We start from the raw sequence: 20,887 nt of genomic DNA, 5'->3' as shown, positions 1-20,887 counted from the left end.
GCTGGTAAATAACAAAAGAAACAAAACAAAACAGAAAGACACACACACACACACTTGAAAGGTGAAGAGAAATAGCATTTTTATTTTGACGCTTACTATGTGCTATGTCCTCCGCGAACATTTGATTCTCACCTTAATACACTCAAGAGCTATGCCTGATAGATAATAAAAAAATCATCCCCTGGTATATCAGAAATGACAGTTAAGGCTCATACTGGTAAACAAATTATGCAAATGGGCAAGTGACAAAGATGGGACAGGCAGCCAGACCCTGTCTTTCTAGTCCTGAATACCATTCCTTATTGATTGATGGTTGCCTTAAACTTACTGTATTTTTCAGATAATATTGGTAACAAATAAGAAAACTATGAATTACTTACAATTTGCTTTGGTTTAGTTGATGATAAAATGATTCATATTATTATGAATCCACTTAAAAATACATCATTCCACCGTACTCCACTATAAAAATAAATTCAGAATTTTGTTTGCATTGGGGCTTTTGGGCTCTCCTTCGGTTTGAGAAAGGGTGACAGTCTCAGGCATAATGGCTCCTGAATGAAGGAGAATGGAGAACTACGTATACTAGATGAATAACCCCTAATTCATCAGGGCATTGGGACTCAGTCCCTAGTGTCCCTGAAGGCATCCAGACCTAAGGTTATGAGGGATTTTTTTTTTTTTTAAGACTTAATTTACTTATTTGACAGAGAGTGAAAGAGAGATCACAAGTAGGCAGAGAGGCAGGCAGGGTGGGTCGGGGGAGCAGGCTCCCTGCTGAGCAGAGAGATGGATGTGGGGCTCTATCCAAGGACTCTGAGACCATTACCTGAGTTGAAGGCAGAGGCTTAATCCACTGAGCCACCAGGCGCCCCTGATCCTGAGATCTTGAAGGGCTAGGAGGGGGACAGGTAATGAAACTCTTTTTTTTTTTTTTTAAAGATTTTATTTATTTGACAGACAGAGATCACAAGTAGGCAAGAAGCAGGCAGAGAGAGAGAGGAGGAAGCACGCTCCCTGCTGAGCAGAGAGCCCAATGCTGGTCTCAATCCCAGGACCCTGCGATCATGACCTGAGCTGAAGGCAGAGGCTTTAACCCACTGAGCCACTCAGGTGCCCCAGGTAATGAAACTCTTAAAAGAACTAGGTGCTTACCTTATTCAGAGTATGCAGATCCAGTGTAATCCCAGATGTGAGAATGAGTTTGTAGGTTTACAGCTGTCTCACCTGCTGTGCCGGGCAGGGAAGGCTCTTCTTATAGAAGCTCAGGGAGATGGACTTTACAATATACATATCTATCTATCTTTATGATGGTCCTCCCAGCCACATCTCACGGCAGGGAGTGAGTTCCTGCAGGGAAAGTAGTTGGTGTAATCCTCTGTGTGTGGTGGGGAGGGGTGTGAGGGGGTTGGGGTAGGGGTGGGGGATATTCAGGGCATTAGATCTGCTTCCTTCAAGCTCTCCCCTTTCCCCCAGAAGCCAGGGTAGGAGGACAGCTCAGCCTTGCAAAGACCCTCCTTGATGGGATGAGAACCCCAGCAGCAATATCTGTCGGAGAGTTATAAACAATAACAAAACTATCTTAGCTGCCAAGCCCTGTGCTGCCCATTTTAATTAAAGCTCTCGCTGAATTGATGATAAATGACATCTTACCTTTTGCTTTGACATAGCACCAGCAAGAATTGTGTGGACTCTGGTGAACTAGAATGTCTGCTTCTCTAAATGTCAACTCTCAGGCGCCTGGGTGGCTCAGTGGGTTAAGCCGCTGTCTTCAGCTCAGGTCATGATCTCAGGGTCCTGGGATCCAGCCCCGCATTGGGCTCTCTGCTCGGCAGGGGGCCTGCTTCCCTTCCTCTCTCTCTGCCTGCCTCTCAGCCTAATTATGATCTCTCTCTGTCAAATAAATAAATAAAATCTTAAAAAAAAATAAACTAAATAAACTAAATGTCAACTCTCAGTTCCATCAGCTCTGTGGGGCTCAGCATTGTGAGATTTTCTGAATTTCTAAGATGCCTGAAATCCGGATGTGTTGATATGAAATTGGGTTGTAATTTAACTCATATTTTCTAACATAGTAATATGTTCCAATGATATACAGACTAAAAATCATAACTATGGTTGTATTTCATTCAAGATTCACTTGTTTGAGAATTCCAAGGTCACAGAGATATGGATATTGACTGGTTCACTCATTTTTTTCAGAGTCCCTTCATGAATTCCACTGGAGGTGGCTATTTCTCCAAACTCTAAGCCTTTTGTAAAATTGTTCACTTAGAGACCATCTCCATTATCCTGCCACCACTGTTTAAAACCCTGACCTCCATAAGCATGTGGATTTGCAGGGTTATTTGGACAAGGGCAAAATAAAGCAGCATTGTTCCAAAGAAAGACACAGTTCAAGGTGACAACCTAAAAAAATACAAAATTTACCTTGATCTCAGAAGGCAACCAGATTCTTTCTGGAGGAAGACTGTAAGAACACAAAGCGAATTTGAAAGTAAACACATGGACTCCAGAATCTTTTCTGGAATTGTTTCTGAACTTTGGAGGGGAATATGGAACTTCTACCACTGGCTTCTCAGGGACCTTCATACAGCCTTCCTGTGATCCCAGCCCAAATTCTGCCTTGGTCTTTGTACTCCAAGCAATTGGCACATTATGAGACTAGGCTCTGTAACTTGCCCGATTGGTTCAGCCTGTCTTTACACACACACACACACACACACACACACACACACACACACACCATCTAACCAATCAGGCCACACCAAACCATGGGCCCAACATTTCCTGAATACTTGGTGTACTTGCTCACTCCCTTCCTGCTTTTGATCCTGCTGTTCCCCTTATTTGGAATGCTCTTCCAGTCCTAGTGTGCCAGGCACACATCTGCTCCTCCTTTAAGATTCCGCTCATAGGTTATCTTCTCCTTGTCAGTGTCATTGGTCCTCGCATCATTGTCCATGTTCCCCACCCTTTCATGGATGTTCATGGAGAAAATAGATCACCACTCCCAGGTAGTATATGTATGTGTCAGCATTGTCCTGAGGCTGTATTATTATTTCACATCTCGATATACTGAGAAAATGATGTACTTATACTACAGTGCCCTGGGAAAACTAGAGAGGTTTGGAACCCCAGCAAGTCTGGCCTCAGCAGGTTCCCACTGTCTCTTCATGCTTCCAGGACCAATGGGAAACTGGCCTTCAGCAGACCGATTCTGTAAAGATTCATCTCCCTTTTTTTCCACAAGAGTGCCAAGAGAAATGTGAGGCCACCCTGGATTCTCATGGTACAAATATGAACACGAGGCTTAGGTGAGCCAAGTTCCTCAGCAAATGCCCTGAGCTCTGGAGGGCAGAGCCTGAACTGGTGGTGGGTCTGTTGTTGGTTAACCTCTAAGCAGAGTATTCTGGATGTTGGTTAGGTTCTGAGACATGAGTCTGTCTCAATCTACATTGTGAGGGGAAGACCCAGCCCTGTTATTCCATGTACATCCATGTCCCCATTATCCATAGCAGTTCTTGGCATAGTGTATGTGTTTTTATCAGAATTGTTGAAAATTTCAACATCAACTAGCTTAAAAGACAAAAGCACTTACTGGGCAGTGGAAGGAGTCAAGTTAGTTCACATACACATAGATTCAAAGATTTAAGTCTCTTCTCTGTCTCTATTTCCCTCTGAATCTCTTACTGTCTTTCTTACATTCTTTCTCTCTCTGTCTTCTCAGGCAGGGTCCTTCCATTTGTCATAGAAAAGAACATGACCTTTCATCCCTAGCACCATATGAGTGCCCAGGAGAACTCTGACAGCCCATCCTTGGTACATTCCCTGAGCCTGCTGTAGGGAGCAGAGATGTGAGGCAGACAGCCCAGCAGAAGCACAGGGAGTAGAAAATGGGTAGTTCTCAACAAGAAAGAGGGATTCTGTTATCCAAAGAAGGAGGAAAGGCGGACAAAAACAACTCATCTACATTTCAACAGGTTCTCATTTAATGGCAACAAATGCAGATAATAAGTTATATTGGAATTTCACAGCTGTTGACTAGCCTATTGAGAAAGTCTCCCTTCAGGCTAGGTAGGACTTAGCTCATTAAGGAAGCCATATCAGATCCATGGAACAGAACTCTTTCTAATCTGTTTGAGGATCAATAAGTAAACTAGTTGCCTAAGGAGAAGGTTTGTGACAGGAGAAGGTGGAAGATCTCAAAGTCAGAGAGAGGTCTTGAATGCAAAGCTGAGGGCTTTATTCCACAGGCTGAGGATGACCAATATGCAACCCAGGAGCTATCATTATCTTTCCAGTGTCCTTGGCAGACATTACTAGTAGGGTGTGCAGAGCACTTGTGCTGAGCCTGGAAGCAGCCTTAGAGTCATTGCAACCCATTCCTCCAGAAAGCCTCTAGTCATCTACCCGTGTTGGCATGAAGGACAAAACCTATCTGCCATCCTGCCATCAATGGGGCTTTTGAATATTTCCAGTGTTTTTCCACAGAAATATGAGCAAGCTCACACTTTAGAGAATCCACAAGCCTCACACCAGAAAATAAACCTGTATCGGGAATGGGACTTACATTGAAGACTTCCCTTTCCTTCAACATTTTAATTCAAACTAAATAGCCCTTGAGAAAAGGAAAAGTAAGTGGGCAGGCACTTTGAGACTGTGTCCCTTTTTGGAGTTTGTCTGGTGTTTTTCTCATGATCAGATTGGGGTAATGTCATTCTTCTCTTCATCAAAGATTTAAATGATGGATGTCAGGTTTCCTCGGAGGTTCTATGAAGTCTGAACGTAATTGGTGACCACCTACAGATTAAGGCTGGTGGTTGAATGTAGGTGATTTCAAGTTCAAAGACTGATTTTACTCTCATGTGTTTGTTACTGAAATATCATTCCTTGCCTTAGGAAGCTGGTACTTGTGGTGCAGGTGTCAGAGATTCTTCAGTGGGTGCAATTTGGTTGCGAGGTGAGCTTTAACTGCAGTAATACCAGGTCAAACTTGGTAATAAATCAGTCCCTCCTTCAAAAGTTAAGATTCAGAATAGATTCAGAAAATGTTGAGTCATTGCATCAGTGATATTAATTTATAGGATCAGGTCATGTGCATTAAAAACTTACTGTCAGAAAATAAATTGTCTGGAAAACGTTAACTAAAGTCTAACCAGTCTGGAAAAAAGTGTTCATCTTAGCTCCACTGAATCACATTTGCATTCCAAATTTAAAATCCTCATTAGTCATAAGACTTCAGAATTCTTGTTCAGCAAATCAATTAATACTTCGTGCTGAAGTTTTCCTTCAGAAAAATAAGAGACAGTGAAAAGTTGATAGTAGAGTATTTGGTATGAATGAAAATTGAAAGCCTGTAAAGTTTATTTACTTAATAAGACATTCAGATTCACACACCACAATTTTGAACCCATTTTATAAGAAGTTTTGTGTTATGTTTGGTTTTTATTCTAAATCCATCTAAAAATAAATGCACCTTTTTTGCTGCAGTTTAAACCATATGAAATTACTGTTAATAGTAGATCAAAAGTGGTAGAATATCAGCAATTTCAAATGAATCTAATAATGTTTTTTTTCTTCAAGTAATAGGGCTGTTTCAAAGTCGTTTATATTATTATAAATTTTTTAACATTTTATTTTATTTTTTTAATGTTCCATGACTTTTTATTTATTTATTTTTTATTCAATTTGGTTCCTGGAGTCCAGAGTCTCTCATGGTTTATCTCCCTCTCTAATTTCTTCCCCTTAAGTTTTCCCTCCCTTTCCTGTGGTCCTCCACGTTATTCCTTATATTCTACATATGAATGAAACCATATAATAATTGTTTTTCTCAGGTTGACTTATTTCACTTAGCATAATCCCCTTCAGTTCCATCCATGTCAGTGAAAATAGTGGGTATTCATCCTTTCTGATGGCTGAGTAATATTCTATTGTATATATGGACCACATCTTCTTTATCCATTCATCAGTTGAAAGACATCTCGTCTCCTTCCCCAGTTTGGCTATTGTGGGCATTGCTGCTATGAATAGTGGGGTGCATATGGCCCTTCTTTTCACTACATCTGTATCTTTGGGATAAATTCATAGTAGTGTAATTCCTGGGTCATAGGGTAGCTCTATTTTAACATCTTGACGAATCTCCATACTGTTTCCCAGAGTGGCTGTACCAGCTTGCATTCCCACTAATAGTGTAAGAGGGTTCCCCTTTCTCCACATCCTCATCAACATTTGTTGTTTCCTGTCTTGTTGCTTTTTGGCATTCTAAATGGTGTAAGGTGGGACCTTATTGTGGTCTTGATTTGTAGTTCCCTGATGCCTAGTGAGGTTAAACATTTTTTCATGTGCCTGTTAGCCATTTGTATGTCTTCTTTAGTGGAGTGTCTGTTCATGTTTTCTGCCCATTTCTTGACTGGGTTACTTGTTTTTGGTGGTTGGGTTTGATAAGTTCTTTATACATCTTGGATACCAGCCCTTACCTGAAATGTCCTTTGCAAATATCTTCTCCCATTCCGTGGGTTGCCTCTTAGTTTTGGTGACTGTTTCCTTTGCTGTGCAGAAGCTTTTTTGTTTTTTAGCATTTTATAACAAACTCTCCAGAAAGCAAGTTCATTGATCACCTCTAGGTTTTCATTTTCCATATCTTTGTTTTTAAGGAAAACATTATAAAACAGGTTGAATATGCTTTAAATACATCTGCTTTTATTTGAATAACATTTCTGAAGCACTCAGAAAAAAAGCTAGTAGCCCTTTTGAATTTTCAGTATGTCACAAAGAGAGCCAGTTGCCACCCTGGAAAGCTGGCAAAGGGAGAAGGCAAGTTGATCTTTCTTAGTGTTACCCCTGTGAGCCACCAGGCATGTGGGCATATATGCATTGCACTTCTGTCACAGTAGGAGGTGAAGATGTTACAATGAAAAGCACACCCAGGACAAGTGGATGGCACTCACACCCAGACAGCAAAGTACCCTTGCTGGGCTGTTGAGGGGAAAGTCAGGGATGAGCAGGGGGAAAAGACAAATGGTTGGCTCTAGGAAGAACAGGATTGCCCTCTAACCGGATGGCATTCATTCTGCTACTCAATCATCCATTCATCCTGTCATTCACTTGTTTTCCCCCCATATGTCTAGAGAGTATTCATGAAACACCTAAGGACCCAAGCTCTCTCTGTTATTGCCCAGAATGTAGTCAAGGTGACATGATCCTTGTCCTCAAGGAGATGCAGACAGTATAGGGAAAGACAAGGATCTCAATCATGACAATTGAGGGGTAATTTCTGTGTAGGAGGGAACCTGGGGTAATCTGGGTGGGAACATCTAACCTAGCCAGAGGCAGAGAGAATTTCTTATGAGCCTACAACTGGTCAAAGGACACTCAACAGCTGGAGGAAAAGGAATGTCATTTATTCAGTTCTGACTCATTACTGCTCTATGCCAGTTGTTAATATCAGTTTAGGGAATCAAAGTGAATAGGATTTGGCCTTTGTGTTCAAGGTGGGCTGGTTTAGTCTGTGGCTCACTATCTGATGAGGGCTGAGGGCTGGAGTGGTGACACCTGTCACTTCCAAATATGAATCACCAGTGTTTTTCATTTTTCCACAGAATAAAGTCTTAATTTCTGAAGGCAACATATAGAAACTTACTCTTTTGAATCCCAGCCAGATTCGGTCCAGTATCCATCACCCCCTATAGTCTTGTCCTTGGGCTGCAGTTATATCTGAGTGTTCATTCTTCTGCCCAAATTTCAGGCAATTTTAAGAGACTCAAACTCTGCTAAAAGGCTCCTTTTGTCTTAAAATTCCATTCTATCATTGTCGACGTGGCAAATAGTCATTCTGATTTCCTGTGCCCACACACACACACACAAAATAAAAATCTATGGTTCTTTACCTGGGCTCCCCTAAATTTTTACAGATTTTGCTGTTATAACAGTTGACTTGTCATTATATTTGGTCCACTTATGTTCTTGCCACTGTCATCATCCTGGGAATTGACATCCCCAGTCTAGATCTCAAGCTTGAACCTTAGAAAAAACTTAGCATATAGTCTTTGGATTGAATTGGATTTTGTGTTTTTTGAGAACCATCTGCTTTCAGTAATAGGAACTAATTAATTAGGTAATTAACTAATTAAATGTAAACTGTTAAAGAAAATTGAGAATTGGGGAGAAATTTCTTATAAATCATGGATCCGTGGATTGGGAGACCAGTCCCACAGAGTTGGGACCTGAAGCTCTGTTCTCACATTGCATCTCAGTTTTCTCTACATGTGTGCTTTTTCTTCTCTCCCTGCTTTTCTCCACATGGTTGGAAACATGGATGTCAGCAGCTCTGAGTTGAGCTGCCTTGTGGAAGTCTCTGGGGAAGACTTTGATAAGTTGGGCTTGAATCACCTTCCTGCCATTGGACTCCACCCTGACAAAGAGCAGGATTCTGGGGTGAACAGCCCAGCACCTAAACACGTGGTTGGATTTACAAAGGAACAACTATTCTCCAGGAAGGGAGAGCTGTTCTCAGCATGGAGGGACTCTGTAAGTTTCATATCTGCCCTGGAAGAAAGCCATGGGTAAGGTAGATGAGGAAGTGGGCAGGAGAGCATTCTAGATTCATTCCAGAGCAATGGCTCCCCATTTTCCCAGGCAACAGGACTGTTTATGACACCCACAGCCTGGACAGACCCACCACAGCACTCACACATTTACTAAAAGTGCTCGAGCAACATTGTGGTGAGGGTGACAGCAGCTGTGATATGAGCTATTACTGCACACAGTTTGCATGATGAGCTCACCCAGGGCCTGCTCAGCAGATAGGTGCTAGTCTTATCCACGTGAAGTGAGGAGGAAATGAAAGACCACAGACAGCTAGTGACTGGTGAAGTCAGGGCTCCAAAAGGGTCACAGAAACACTAAAACAAACAAACAAACAAACAAAAAAAAAAAAAAAAAAAAAAAACGGTGCATTTACCCCAGGCTGCTGTTAAAGGTGCCACAAAGCCCATGGAAATTTGGTAATCTATTTGCATCTGATTTACCACAATGCTACCTGCTGTCATTTGAGAATGAGCTGTGCATCTATTTACAAGAGGTCTTTATCACAATAGTATCAGGAGTGGTGTTATTTTAAACTGAATGAACAATGAGCAAACTGACCAAAAGTCATTTCTCTCAGTTGCACTGGATCTCCTGCTCTAGGGACAGCTGGCTTTCTGTTTGGAGAGAAAAAGATGAAAAGTGACACCGTAATTCCAAACCAAGCTTGATACCACCTGAATAAAGGATTCTAGAAGAATGCAGTAGATGAACCTGGTGAGACTTCAGTTCGTCCTGGCCTGGCGTGGCTCCGGGGACAGACCGGAAGGAGAAGAAGAGGTAGAAAGAGAACAAGGATCCCTGGGAGGTGTGGGGTGGGGGTGAGTACTTGAAATAGTTGGAGAGGAGTGTCTCCACACAAACTTGGTCACTATGTTTAATAGGTCCGAAGTTTTTCCAGCTCTGACTTCTAGAGCACGGACTAGGACTTCAGGACAACATTGAAATATTATATTTCTTTATTAGAGAGAAAGAGAGCATGAGCATGAGTATGTAAGAGTAGGGGGAGGGGCAGAGACAGAGGGAGCAGCAGACTCCTCGCTGAGCAGGAAGACCTACTCGGAACCAGGACCCCAGGAACATGACCTGAGCTGAAGGCAGACACTTAACGAACTGAGACACCCGGGCATCCTGAAAAATATGTATTATTATTTTTTTTAAAGATTTTTATTTATTTATTTGACAGACTGAGATCACAAGTAGGCAGGGAGCTGAGCAGAGAGCCCGATGCAAGGCTCAATCCCAGGACCTTGGGATCATGACCTGAGTTGAAGGCTTTAACCCACTGAGCCACACAGGTGCCCCCAAAATATGTATTATTAAACGACCAGAGAGAAGACCTGCCGGTTGCCTCCCAGACAGCATCCGACTTGAGCTCTTCAGGCAGAAAGAAGTCCTTCCGCGGATTCCCCTGTGCTGATTATAAGCTGCAATCTTTCAGGAGCTCACAGACCCAGATAGATCTGCAAGTGGATGGGCAGCAAGTATTTTTCATTCTCACATTTTTTCTTAGCCACTATATTCAAAGCCGTTAGTCCCCAGCCATAATATATGCACCTCCCAGGCAGGTCCGAAATCCTTCCTGCAGATGGTGGGATGGTTGTTAAAAGGTGAGTAACTTGTCTGTGCTTAATCTGCCCCATGTTCATATAAACTTTGAATCACCAAGTATGAGCGGAGGAGTGTGTATTAGAGATGAGGTCAAGACCATCAGTTTAAATTCATCAGTTCAATTAACTTGACAGATAGATTTCCTGTACGAAACACAGACAGATTGCGTCCCACTCATGAGGTTCTACAGCCTGTGAAGGACCCAAGCGCATCAGCTGGGTAATGCCAGTTGCTGTTACAAGGGCACCCAGCCCTGTGAGCTTTACACACTGGAAACTCCTTTCTTCCTCCCGTGAATCCAAAATGGGTGTTTCTATCGTGGATTATCCTGAACAAGATTCAGTTGTTGCCTCTGGAAGCCCAGCCTTGTCAGACTTCCGGCTGCAGCTGTACTGATTACACATTTTGGAAGGATTCTTCTTGGAAGAATCTTTTGCTCAATCTCTTTGTCACAAAGTGTCGAAGATCATTTGTTGGCAAGCTCGCCTGGCCCTGCAAACATGTTTACTGTCCTGACCCACAGGCACCTGAAGGCTGACACTCTTGCCCCCTGAGGGGGCCTGCGGTGATGAGGTCAAGCTGATGGGCTCCCATGGAGAGCAGAGGGCAACAGCTTAGGAGTGGAGTCCTGGGGGGACAACTTCCAGTCAGTTCTCAGAAGGACTGTGCACTGAGGCTCAGAGATGGATTCCCGAGACAGTAAAGGAAAAGTCACACCCCCTATAGACCTCACAAACCTAGTGGGAAGCCTGGACTTAGTTGGGCTCTTTGGGGACAGGAGACAATATGGGCCTCATCTCATAATTTGTTGAGCCTGGTGTTCAAACTGACCAGAAAATCAGCCCAATCTTCCTGGGGACCTGGGTAGCAGGTGTGCAAGAGGCAGCCCCATGAGCCACCTACCCGGGGCCTTTAAGCCCCAAGGACATGGTGGAATCCAATGATCTGATGGAGGGAAGTGTGCTGAGTGGAGCCTCTGGGAGTTGAGAGGCAACTGTGCCCAGAGTCAACCTGTGGGCTCTTCCTTCCCGCACACATGGCTCCCTGCTGTGCAGCACTTGAGATGCTGCTGCTGGCCTACTGCTGGACCCTTACGGAGAGCGAGTGGCTGAGGGACAACTGCCAGACATCACTGTGTCCAGGTGTCCCCTTCCTGCATTGGGCCCCTCAGATCCTGGGAAAGCGAACATTTTTTATTTCTCATAAAAACTAGAAATGGAACATCTAGGAATAGCAAGTCAGGTCCCAGAGACAGGTGCTCATCACTCAAGAAGGTGGTGCCCCATGTTTAGGGACCCATCCTATCTCCCTTGATGACTCACCTGGGTGCATTTGGCTCCATTGAGATGGCTCCCAGGAAAGTCTGAGGATGCCTGGGTCTGGTTTCCTGAAGGCCTATCTCGGTAGAGGCTGATGGAGTCCCCCCGGGGCAGCAGCCCTGCAGTGCTAGTGACAACTCTGGTAAAAAATGAGGGGCTAAATTCAAAGACACTTGCCTTATTTTAGATAATACTCTTAAGGGTCAGGCGTGCCTTTATCATCTGTCCTCGGCTCTGGCCAGCAACCTAACTGGTGGTGAACAAAGACATGTGAATTAAAGACAGCCATGGAGCTTTCTGATGAAACATTTCCCATACCTGATGAGGGTGCCCACGGGGAGGTGCAGGCTGAGATGAGCCCAACTAACAATGGGGCTCTTTGGGGCCTGAATGGTGGCCTGTGCTGTTACCTGGGCAGAGGAATCCCGCTACTAACTGGATGGGCGCCAAGGATCAACCTCATTGGCAAGCCAAGGAGATCGAAATGGCTTATCAGGACTATGGTACCTGTTGGCAGATGAACTGATTTTCTTTCCTATTCTTCTTCTTTTTTTTTTAATGTTTATTGGCCATTTGTTGAATGTTTGTGATGTTCCTCCTGATTTTCTAAGATGAAGCAAGAATCCTAAAACCTCTAAAGAGACGCCTTGCAAATAGATTACAAACGTCCTCTGCCGCCATCTTGTGGCAACTTCTGGCTTCTTGTGGCTTTTGCAACAAACCAAGAAGCCAAATTTTGTGGGAGTGGCAGATTCTGGGCACACTAAAGAAGCTCTCAAGACCAAGCTCTGCCGAATTTTGGATGTCTGAGACATTTACAGTCATATGCTGCCCAAGGGGTCCTGACAGTGGGCTAATGGACATGACATTCAGTAGACATTACGGATTCCTTCTCATTCTCAGCTGATGATGTCATCAAGGAGTAGAATGGACTTTAAAATACTTGACTGGGCATGACTACTGGATAGACCATGTTACCAGCACTGTAGACTTGCCACAGAGAAGACAGTGCGAATGCAATGCAGCTCGTCCTCAAAAGGACCAATGCAACAATGGCTTCCCCCTTCTGCGTCTGCACCTCTGTGACTAGGAGCCGTCACCAGTGATTGGAACACAGATCTCTGCTATCTTTCCTCAAGGACAGGGTCCTTTTGGATGAAATGCATGTAGAGCTGTATTCATAGTCCTCAACCAGGTTGTACATGAGATTACATGTGATATATCCCAGAAAATGATCCTGTTAATCTAGGGCAGTGTTTCTCAATCTTGGTCATCTATTAGAATCCCCTGAGGAATTTTTTTTTTTTTTTTTTTTTTAAGATTTACCCATCTTTTTGAGAGACAGAGTGAGTGTGAGCAGGGGCAAAGGGAGAGGAAGAAAGAATCTGAAGCAGGCTCCTCACTGAGCACAGAGCCTGATGCAGGGCTCGATCCCACGACCACAGACACCATGACCTGAGCCAAAACCAAAAGCCAGAAGCCCAGCAGACTTGAGCCATCCAGGCACCGCTCACCTGAGAAAATGTAAAACTTCACATGTTTGGGCCGCACCCCTAGCCAATTATATCAGCATCTCTAAGGACGGGACCTAAGTATCACCCACGTGAATCTATTGTGTGGGAGGGGCGGGGCATCATTGTGTGAGATAGAGAGACAGTTTATGCTCATAAGCAGTAGAGTATTCACGTGTTTTTAAATAAAAACCAACATAAAATGAAGAGGGAGATGAGTCACTATTTTGTACGTGTCTAATAAAATTTGTCATTTTTCTGTCTTCTGTGATTTGGGTTATTTAAGTTAGTTTCTGTGTGTATAGGTGCTCTCCTTCAAATTCACTTCCCTGTCTGGCTCTTTGCTATTGCTGCTTTGTGATGGTGCTGGCTTGCACGGTGTTCCCCCCACCCACCCCCAAATTTGCATCCACCTGGAATTGTGAATCTTTGGAAAGAGGTTGTCTGCAAATGTGATGAAATAGATATGAGTTCATTCTTGACGAGGACGGGTCCTGATCTAATGACTCCTTAGAAGCAGAAGGAAATTTGGACACAGGCACCCAAGGGCAGACTCCACGTGAAGACAGAGGCAGAAACTGGAGTGATACGTTGGAGGAACGCCGTGCGTTGTCACAATCATCAGAGTCAATCAGAAGGGCGAGGAACAGACTCTCCAACACACTTTCTCTTCGGAAGGGGATTTCAGAGCCCCAGCTTCTAGAACTGGGAGAGAAGATGCTCCTGCTGCGTGAAGCCACCCACTCTGCTTGTTACAGTACCTCTAAGAAAAGGACACAGTGATGTAACTGGTACCTATCATATCAGAATATTTGTCAATAAGATCAGAGTCAGATTTCCAAAATCATTCCTTTATTGTTCACACACACACACACACACACACATCTGTGACTTGCTGAACGTTCTCTAACTACAAGTCTAAGTTCCCAAGGAAGGAAGTGGGACACTCTTCACATCTTGCTCCCAAAGCTAACCTGGAAATCCAATGAAGGTATTACATATTGAAATTTTCATCAAAGGCTCAGATGATTAAAGCAAAGCTTCTAGAGATTAATAAAAAACAGGTGTACACGGTTTTTCACTCTTTGGCGCGTGAGCGCATGTTGCATATAAAATCACTGAACTCTGTAAACTCCGGGAGAGAAGGGTTTCTTTTCCAGAATTTGTGGGTGCTGTAGGTCAAGAACTCGTGCCGTTGGGTCTGTTTAAAAACTTTGTTCATACAGTCTGAGTGGAATGATGTCTATGAAAACCAATATTACCATTTTCCATACTGCAACAAAAATAAATATACCAAAAACATCACGTTACCTCTAAGATGAAGGATTTACATCATGGGTTACAAAGGCAATGTAATGGTCAGGAAAAGTACATGACAATTTGTGAAGTCTACAAAGAAGGTCAAAAGGTATATTCACATTCTGCTCCTTTTAAAACCAAGTACTGAAACAACCATTTTAGAGATAAATAAACTGAATGTATAAAATGTCATTAATTCAACCAGCATTTCTTCAATACCTTGTGTGTGCTAGCCCTCATTTTAAAAGACATCAGCACTGATTTTTATCTGGACATATCTAATGTCATTATGTAATTTTAAGATGTTATTAATTCTGTTTTATAAGCCCATCATATATTAATTATGATGACCTCCCCAGTCCCATCTGATGAATAGAGTTTTAAAAAAGAAAAGTCTTACTTTTTGGCGATACAGTTTCAGCACTATAAAATACTAGAAAGGGAGATACAATTATTTTTTTTAATTATGATTACAGCTCAATAGCTGCATCCCCCACATTTTTTACCCTGATATGGACGTGGGCAGAGTAAATTCAGGAGAGACACAGGTCAAGAGGGAAGAGAGAGTAGTAAAAATGAAGCATACAGGGTCACCACAGAGTGAAGCGCAGGCTACAGAGTCAAAATGAAAAGTAGTAAAAACAGTTATAAAGTAAAGTGCCAAGTCCCCAAGACAGAGGAACTGCAAACAAGAAACAAGAAGGTTGGTTAAGGACGCTGAGAAGAGTAAGCGAGAGGAAGAACATCGTTAAAACAAGCACAAGAAAGTCAATACAGAGAAGACTCCTGAACAGAAGTGACCCCCTACTTAAAAAAAGACCAAGCATAATTTCATCAGAGCTCATCTTCTGCAAGCTCTCTGAGGTCAGTACCACTTAGAAAATGACCCTCCCACGCCCCTGAACTCTGCAGAAATTTGTCTACTTACTCATCGTACACGTCCTCAGAGTCCATTCGACGATAGTACTTGGCCAGCTTCACAGCGAAAATGATGGCTGGGAGTAAAAAGATGGTTGCTTTCCCTATGCCAAACCAGAACAAATTCTAGGGAAGAAAAGAGAATCAGGAGGATTAAGTGCCTGAAGATGGGGAATGGGAAACAGCAGTTGCTGGGGATGGAAATCACTTCCTTGTGCAATTTTTTTTTAAGGAGTTTGAATGTTGTTCATGGAGACCATTTGTGAACTAAATACGAGTCAGTCACTGTGTGAGGCACTGTGTATTGCTGTAAGTCTTTAAATCTTCCTGAAAACCTTGACTCGGTCTTATTATTATATTTATTTTACAAACGAGGAACAGCGGCAGGAGGTGGAGAAGCAAGGGTTTGAATCTAGAATCCCACAAGATGGCGTTTCTTTGCTGCCAAGGAGAAGAGCAGGACCCTCCAGCCAGCCTCAGCTTAATCCTTTTCATGAGTTGTGTGATGTGCTAATTCACCTTTCTGGCCCATCAGAACAGCAGGACCACTGCATCCTCATCCCGAGACAGCACAGTGTGGAAAAGGCATTCTTACGGGGCTTTCAATAAACATTCCATATTTAATTTAACCAATTTTAGGGCTGTGTTCAACCCTACTTTGTCTAAAAATCCGCTTAAAGTATTTTCAAAAATAGTTGCTAGCATTCGTACATCGGATTCACATAGGAACTAGGGTTTATGTCCTTTCTTGAAGAAGCTGAAGTTCCATCTCATAACACGGAGGCCCCCTCCCTACAAGGCGAACATGCTGGTCAGTCTGGAGTCTAGTTTCCTGACAAAATCAATGCCCAGAGTTCGTTCTTACGGTTTAGACCACCTGGCTATAAAGCGGTAGGTGAGCGGTGGTTCTTCCATCGAGAGGGGCATCGGTCCTCAGCTTGCCCATAGCACCCTGCTAGCTTTTGTAGGGGTGACACCCAACACTGTCTAACCTCACTCACCAGTCACAACGGATGCAGCTGGGAACAACCAGCATGACCCTGGGGGCATGGTGCCCTGGCCAGCGTCTTACACTTGGCCGTCTTACACTTGGCCGACTTCGGGAGATACACAGTCAGCCACTGCCGCTGCCTTAGGATGCCTAGGGCCACCTCTCCAGCCCACCGCAAGACAAAGGCAGCTTGAATGTCACAATGCCGCGCGGCCACCTCCCCCACCCCCGCCACCGGCCATGGCTCAGCTACTGCAGTTCTGCTCTTCTCCTGATGGGATGAACTGTCAAAGGGCAGTGGCCCCTCTTGGCCCAGAATTTCCCGTAAATTTGTTCTTCTTCCCCATCCCCCAACATCCTTTTATTGGCAGGTTTCTATGCTACACTTGTTTTGAGAGGTTTTGAAGCTTGATGACAACCGTATCCTTTTACTGGAAGCTGCCATAATTCTTCCGGGAACAATCAAGATATAAAAGAAACATGTTAGTCAGTCTGGAGTCTTTTTTCTTCGCCAAATCAATGCCCAGAGCTCTTTCTTACTATTTAAACCACCCAGCTCTAGAGCTCCAGCCTACATCTTCCTGAGCAGCCTCCAGACCTCCCCTGCCCTGGGCCCCCATTATTTGTGGAAAGGCATCTGATAGTTGGGTGATTGGAGTAGCTGGGGAAGGTGGTGAACACTGGACACGAGGAGATCAGTTCAGAATCCATGAGGTTAGCTCAGAACCCCTAAGGAGGGTTCAAATGAAGCCATCAGGGAGGGTCTGAGCAGCAGGACAAAGGAGTTAGAGGCTGGGGAGGAGGGAAGGTGGTAAGGAGGCCACGCCTTGGGTCCTGCACAGAGAGTGCAGGAGTGCTTCCATTCAGGTGTAAAAGTCCGTCCTGCAGACAGATGGTCATGTGAATGTGGGACAGGGCATTGGACAGATGGAGCGATACAGATGTACTTCAACAAACAGCTGTCTGATCACCATTTATTCAATTGCCTACACCAAGCAATGTGCCAGATGACAGGGACTCAGCAACACACGGGCCCTCTGCTCAGGGAGTCAAGAGTCTAGAGTGCACCGCAGAGGACACGTCTTAATCAAAGAACCATACAAATGTTCAATTCAAACAGCAATCACACCTCTAAAGGAAAAGCATGGTGCTCTGTCAGAGTGTAGAAAAGGGAGCCCAGTCTAGGTGGGATGATCAGAAAAGGCTTCCTGGAAAAAAATACATGGTTTTTTCCCCGCCATGTGTTTTTTTTAATTAATTATTTTTATTGTCATATAATGTATTATTTGCCCCAGTGGGTACAGCTCTGTGAATCATCAGGCTTACACACTTCACAGCACTCATAATAGCGCATACCCTCCCCAATGTCCATAATCCAACCACCTTCTCCATACCCAACAACCCTCAGTTTGTTTTGGGAGATTAAGAGTCTCTTGTGGTTTGTCTCCCTCCCAATCTCATCTTGTTTCATTTTTTCCTTCCCTACCCTACAAACCCCCCACTCTGCCTCTCAAATTCCTCATATCAGAAAGATCATATGATAATTGTCTTTCTCTGATTGACTTATTTCACTCAGCATAATCCCCTCTAGATTCATCCACATCATTGCAAATGGCAAGATTTCATTTCTCTTGATGGCTGCATAGTATTCCATTGTACATATACCACATCTTCTTTAACCATTCATCTGCTGATGGACATCTAGTTTCTTTCCATAGTTTGGCTATTGTGGACATTGCTGCTATAAACATTCGGGTGCACGTGCCCTTTCAAATCACTACATTCGTATCTTTAGGGTAAATACCCAGTAGTGTAATTTTTGGGTGATAAGGTAGCTCTATTTCCAACTCTTTTGAGGAACCTCTATACTGTTTTCCAGAGTGGCTGTACCAGCTTGCATTCCCACCAACAGTGTAGGAGGGTTCCCCTTTCTTTGCATCCTTGCCAACATCTATCATTTCCTGACTTGTTAATTTTAGCCATTCTGACTGGTGTGAGGTGGTATCTCATTGTGGTTTTTATTTTTATTTCCCTGATGCTGAATGAAAAGGACATGTTTGATCTAAGACCAGAACATTATTCACTAGTAATAGCAAACATGTATTGAGTGTCAACGTATCAGTTATGATGTTAAGGGTTTGACATATAATCTCTCAATGAGCCATTGAAATAGCCCACTTAGGTGATAAGTTCAATAATTTTTCAAAGTCATGGAGTTCACAAAATGTAGAAGTAGAATCTGAATCCACAGCCTGTGTTCTCATTCCCTGATGGACTTAGAGCTAGAGTTAGCCAGGTTGGATGTGGGTGTGGAGGGGAAGAATGAGAGAGAGAGAGAGAGAGCATGGAGCCTCCAGTCCAGGTAGCAGAAAAAGCACATGCAAAGGCCCTGAGGTGGGGACATTATGATAGAGTTAAAATGTGAAAGAAAACATGTGTCTGGAGAATGGCGAGAAAGGTGATCAAAGAGTACAGAAATGTGGCCTCAATGGGAAGGGACCCAAGCATGCAGGGCCTGGTGTATTCAGCTAAGGACCCTGATCTTCACGGGGGATAACCACAGGAAGCCACTCAAGTGCTTCCAGCAGAGGAAGGAAGGTGCTCCCAGAGAGTGTTGGCTTGCAGAGACCATCAGTGTATATTGAGTAGTGAATAGAGCTAAAGAATACACTTGACTAATTGGAACTTATCATCCCAGTGGTAATATCTCAAGGGGCTTTTAAATAAAAAATTAAATTTAGTTTGCTATAGCTTTGGGGTTATATATCTGTATCTATATCTCTGTATATAGTTGCACTATCTATATCATCTATATCTATATCGTTGCACTAAGAATTATTTTGAACATCGGCAATCTGCCTACTAGTGAGTGCTTCTTCTCAACTATTCTAGACAAATAGTTTTCTTCATGAGGGTCTCCTGACTTCTATACATGTAATTCTAGGAAGGAACAAAGGTATGCAGCTAGGTCTTTGACTTTTTCTAGTGTGTTAGGTATCATAACACATTCATGTAAATTTTAGATTTTAGGTCTTGGATTCAACAACTGTAACAGACCCAAGTGCAAAACTAGTTTAAATCCGAGGGTGTACTACAATCTGCCAACAAACCCTGAAGAGCGACGAGTTTTTTGTGTTTCCTTATTTTGAAAGATGAAATTCTTACCATGGGGTCGATAATGTAGCTACACAGAAAGACATTCACGGCAGAGTCTAAAGCGGTGGCCACGGGTTTGCAGGCTGCAATTTGCTCAGTAATCTGTGGGGTAAGAAACACAGGAGAACTTTGAACCATGCCCACAAATATCCACAAGAATTAGATGTGCCATTTATCCTTGACCTGTTCTCACAAAAGGGATCTTTACACTGCCTCAGATACGGAGCTGTGAACTGTTGGCCATAGATGACCTCAACGATGTATACAAGTAGGTGCTCAAAAGCGAGATGGTGATTCTATCTGAGCCTGGGTCTCTGATTTCTGCACTTGTTACCCAGAACAGTAAGACCCACCCTGCCAGGCTCCCGAGAGAGTGCAGAAGTCCAGGTGTCTAGCTCAGGGTTTCAGTCTGAATTTCTCGCCTGACCCCTTTGAAATCTGACAAAGGATATGGGGGAAAAAAATGGAAGTCTAATTAAACAATATTTATATTGTTTAGACGAGCGCTTGGCAAACTTTTTCTATAAAGGACCAGAGAGTCAATATTTTCAACCTTCCAGCACTTGCTGGACTCTGCCCCCGTATGGGGATAGCAGTCACAGATGATGAAGAAATGAGGATGCAACTGTGCACCAATAAACTTGTGTGCCCAGAAACAGCGCCACCTGCTGACTCCATTTCAGAAGACTGAAAACTATGAACTCCTTAATGACGTGACAATGATTTTTTTATAACCAATTAAATTAATTTTATTTCTTTTTTTAATTTAAACTAGACAAACTATAGTACATCTCTAGTTTCAGATGTAGCGTTCAACAATTCTTCAACCGTGTATACCACCCAGTGCTCATACAAGTTTAATTAATCACAAACAGATGCTCCAATCCCATTGACTTAAGATAATTATATTCATTCATTTAAAAAGAACTTCTGAGTGTGTACAATGAGCTAGATGTTAGCTCTTTGGCGCAGGGGTGTGTTCTATTTCTTTTCCTTTATGGGTAGGGGTTCACCTTCACCTTTTCTTCCACCTATACCTTACAAGGCAACCCATGTTAACGACTTCATTTTGTTTTTTGAAGATTTTATTTATTAACTTGACAGAGATCACAAGTAGGCATGACCTGAGCCGAAGGCAGAGAGAGGCTTTAACCCACTGAGCCACCTAGGTGCCCTTAACGACCTCATTTTTACCAAACTCAGACAATCCTGTACACTTTTTCTAGGCTTTTTAATGGTTGGTTTTACAAAAAGTGGGGTAGGAGCCATATTCGGTATTTTTTCTGCATCTTATTTTTCTTACTTATTTCTACCCTGTGAAAATCTCTCCTAGACCCCTGGCATAACTCTGATCTACTTTGTACCAAAGGCCAACTAATATACCCACGGTGTGGCTCTTGTATGACTTAACCAGTCCTGTCCAGATTCACTTGGGTTTTCGGGCATTTGCTTCATATTCTCTGTATGAATGTGACCAAACTGTGGTTCCTTTGTCT

At 43.2% G+C, this 20,887-nt stretch overlaps 1 protein-coding gene and 1 long non-coding RNA gene across 20 annotated transcripts in view; one reads left to right on the top strand and one right to left on the bottom strand.

Annotated features, from left to right (window-relative positions):
- The first annotated feature begins 8,327 nt into the window (after nucleotides 1-8,327).
- On the top strand, nucleotides 8,328-12,917 carry LOC131825757 (uncharacterized). The gene is made up of 3 exons (XR_009351297.1): nucleotides 8,328-8,529; nucleotides 9,167-9,366; nucleotides 12,837-12,917. It is a non-coding gene; the product is annotated as an uncharacterized LOC131825757 (long non-coding RNA).
- A 940-nt stretch (nucleotides 12,918-13,857) lies between these two features.
- PROM1 (prominin 1) overlaps nucleotides 13,858-20,887 on the bottom strand; it is a 134,594-nt gene continuing 127,564 nt past the window's right edge. For all 19 annotated transcript variants that reach the window (XM_059165080.1, XM_059165134.1, XM_059165126.1 and 16 more), the window contains 3 exons: nucleotides 19,401-19,493; nucleotides 15,255-15,370; nucleotides 13,858-14,300 (listed from right to left, as the gene is read on the bottom strand). In XM_059165080.1, the coding sequence (XP_059021063.1) occupies nucleotides 14,246-14,300; nucleotides 15,255-15,370; nucleotides 19,401-19,493 (264 nt within the window). In that variant the 3' untranslated portion in view covers nucleotides 13,858-14,245. The remainder of the gene's footprint in view (nucleotides 14,301-15,254; nucleotides 15,371-19,400; nucleotides 19,494-20,887) is intronic.

The sequence above is a fragment of the Mustela lutreola genome, chromosome 1, assembly GCF_030435805.1.
Source record: "Mustela lutreola isolate mMusLut2 chromosome 1, mMusLut2.pri, whole genome shotgun sequence".
Taxonomy (NCBI): domain Eukaryota; kingdom Metazoa; phylum Chordata; class Mammalia; order Carnivora; family Mustelidae; genus Mustela; species Mustela lutreola.
The sequence above is the reverse complement of the archived record's forward strand: the minus strand, read 5'-3'. Positions and strand labels throughout refer to the sequence as shown.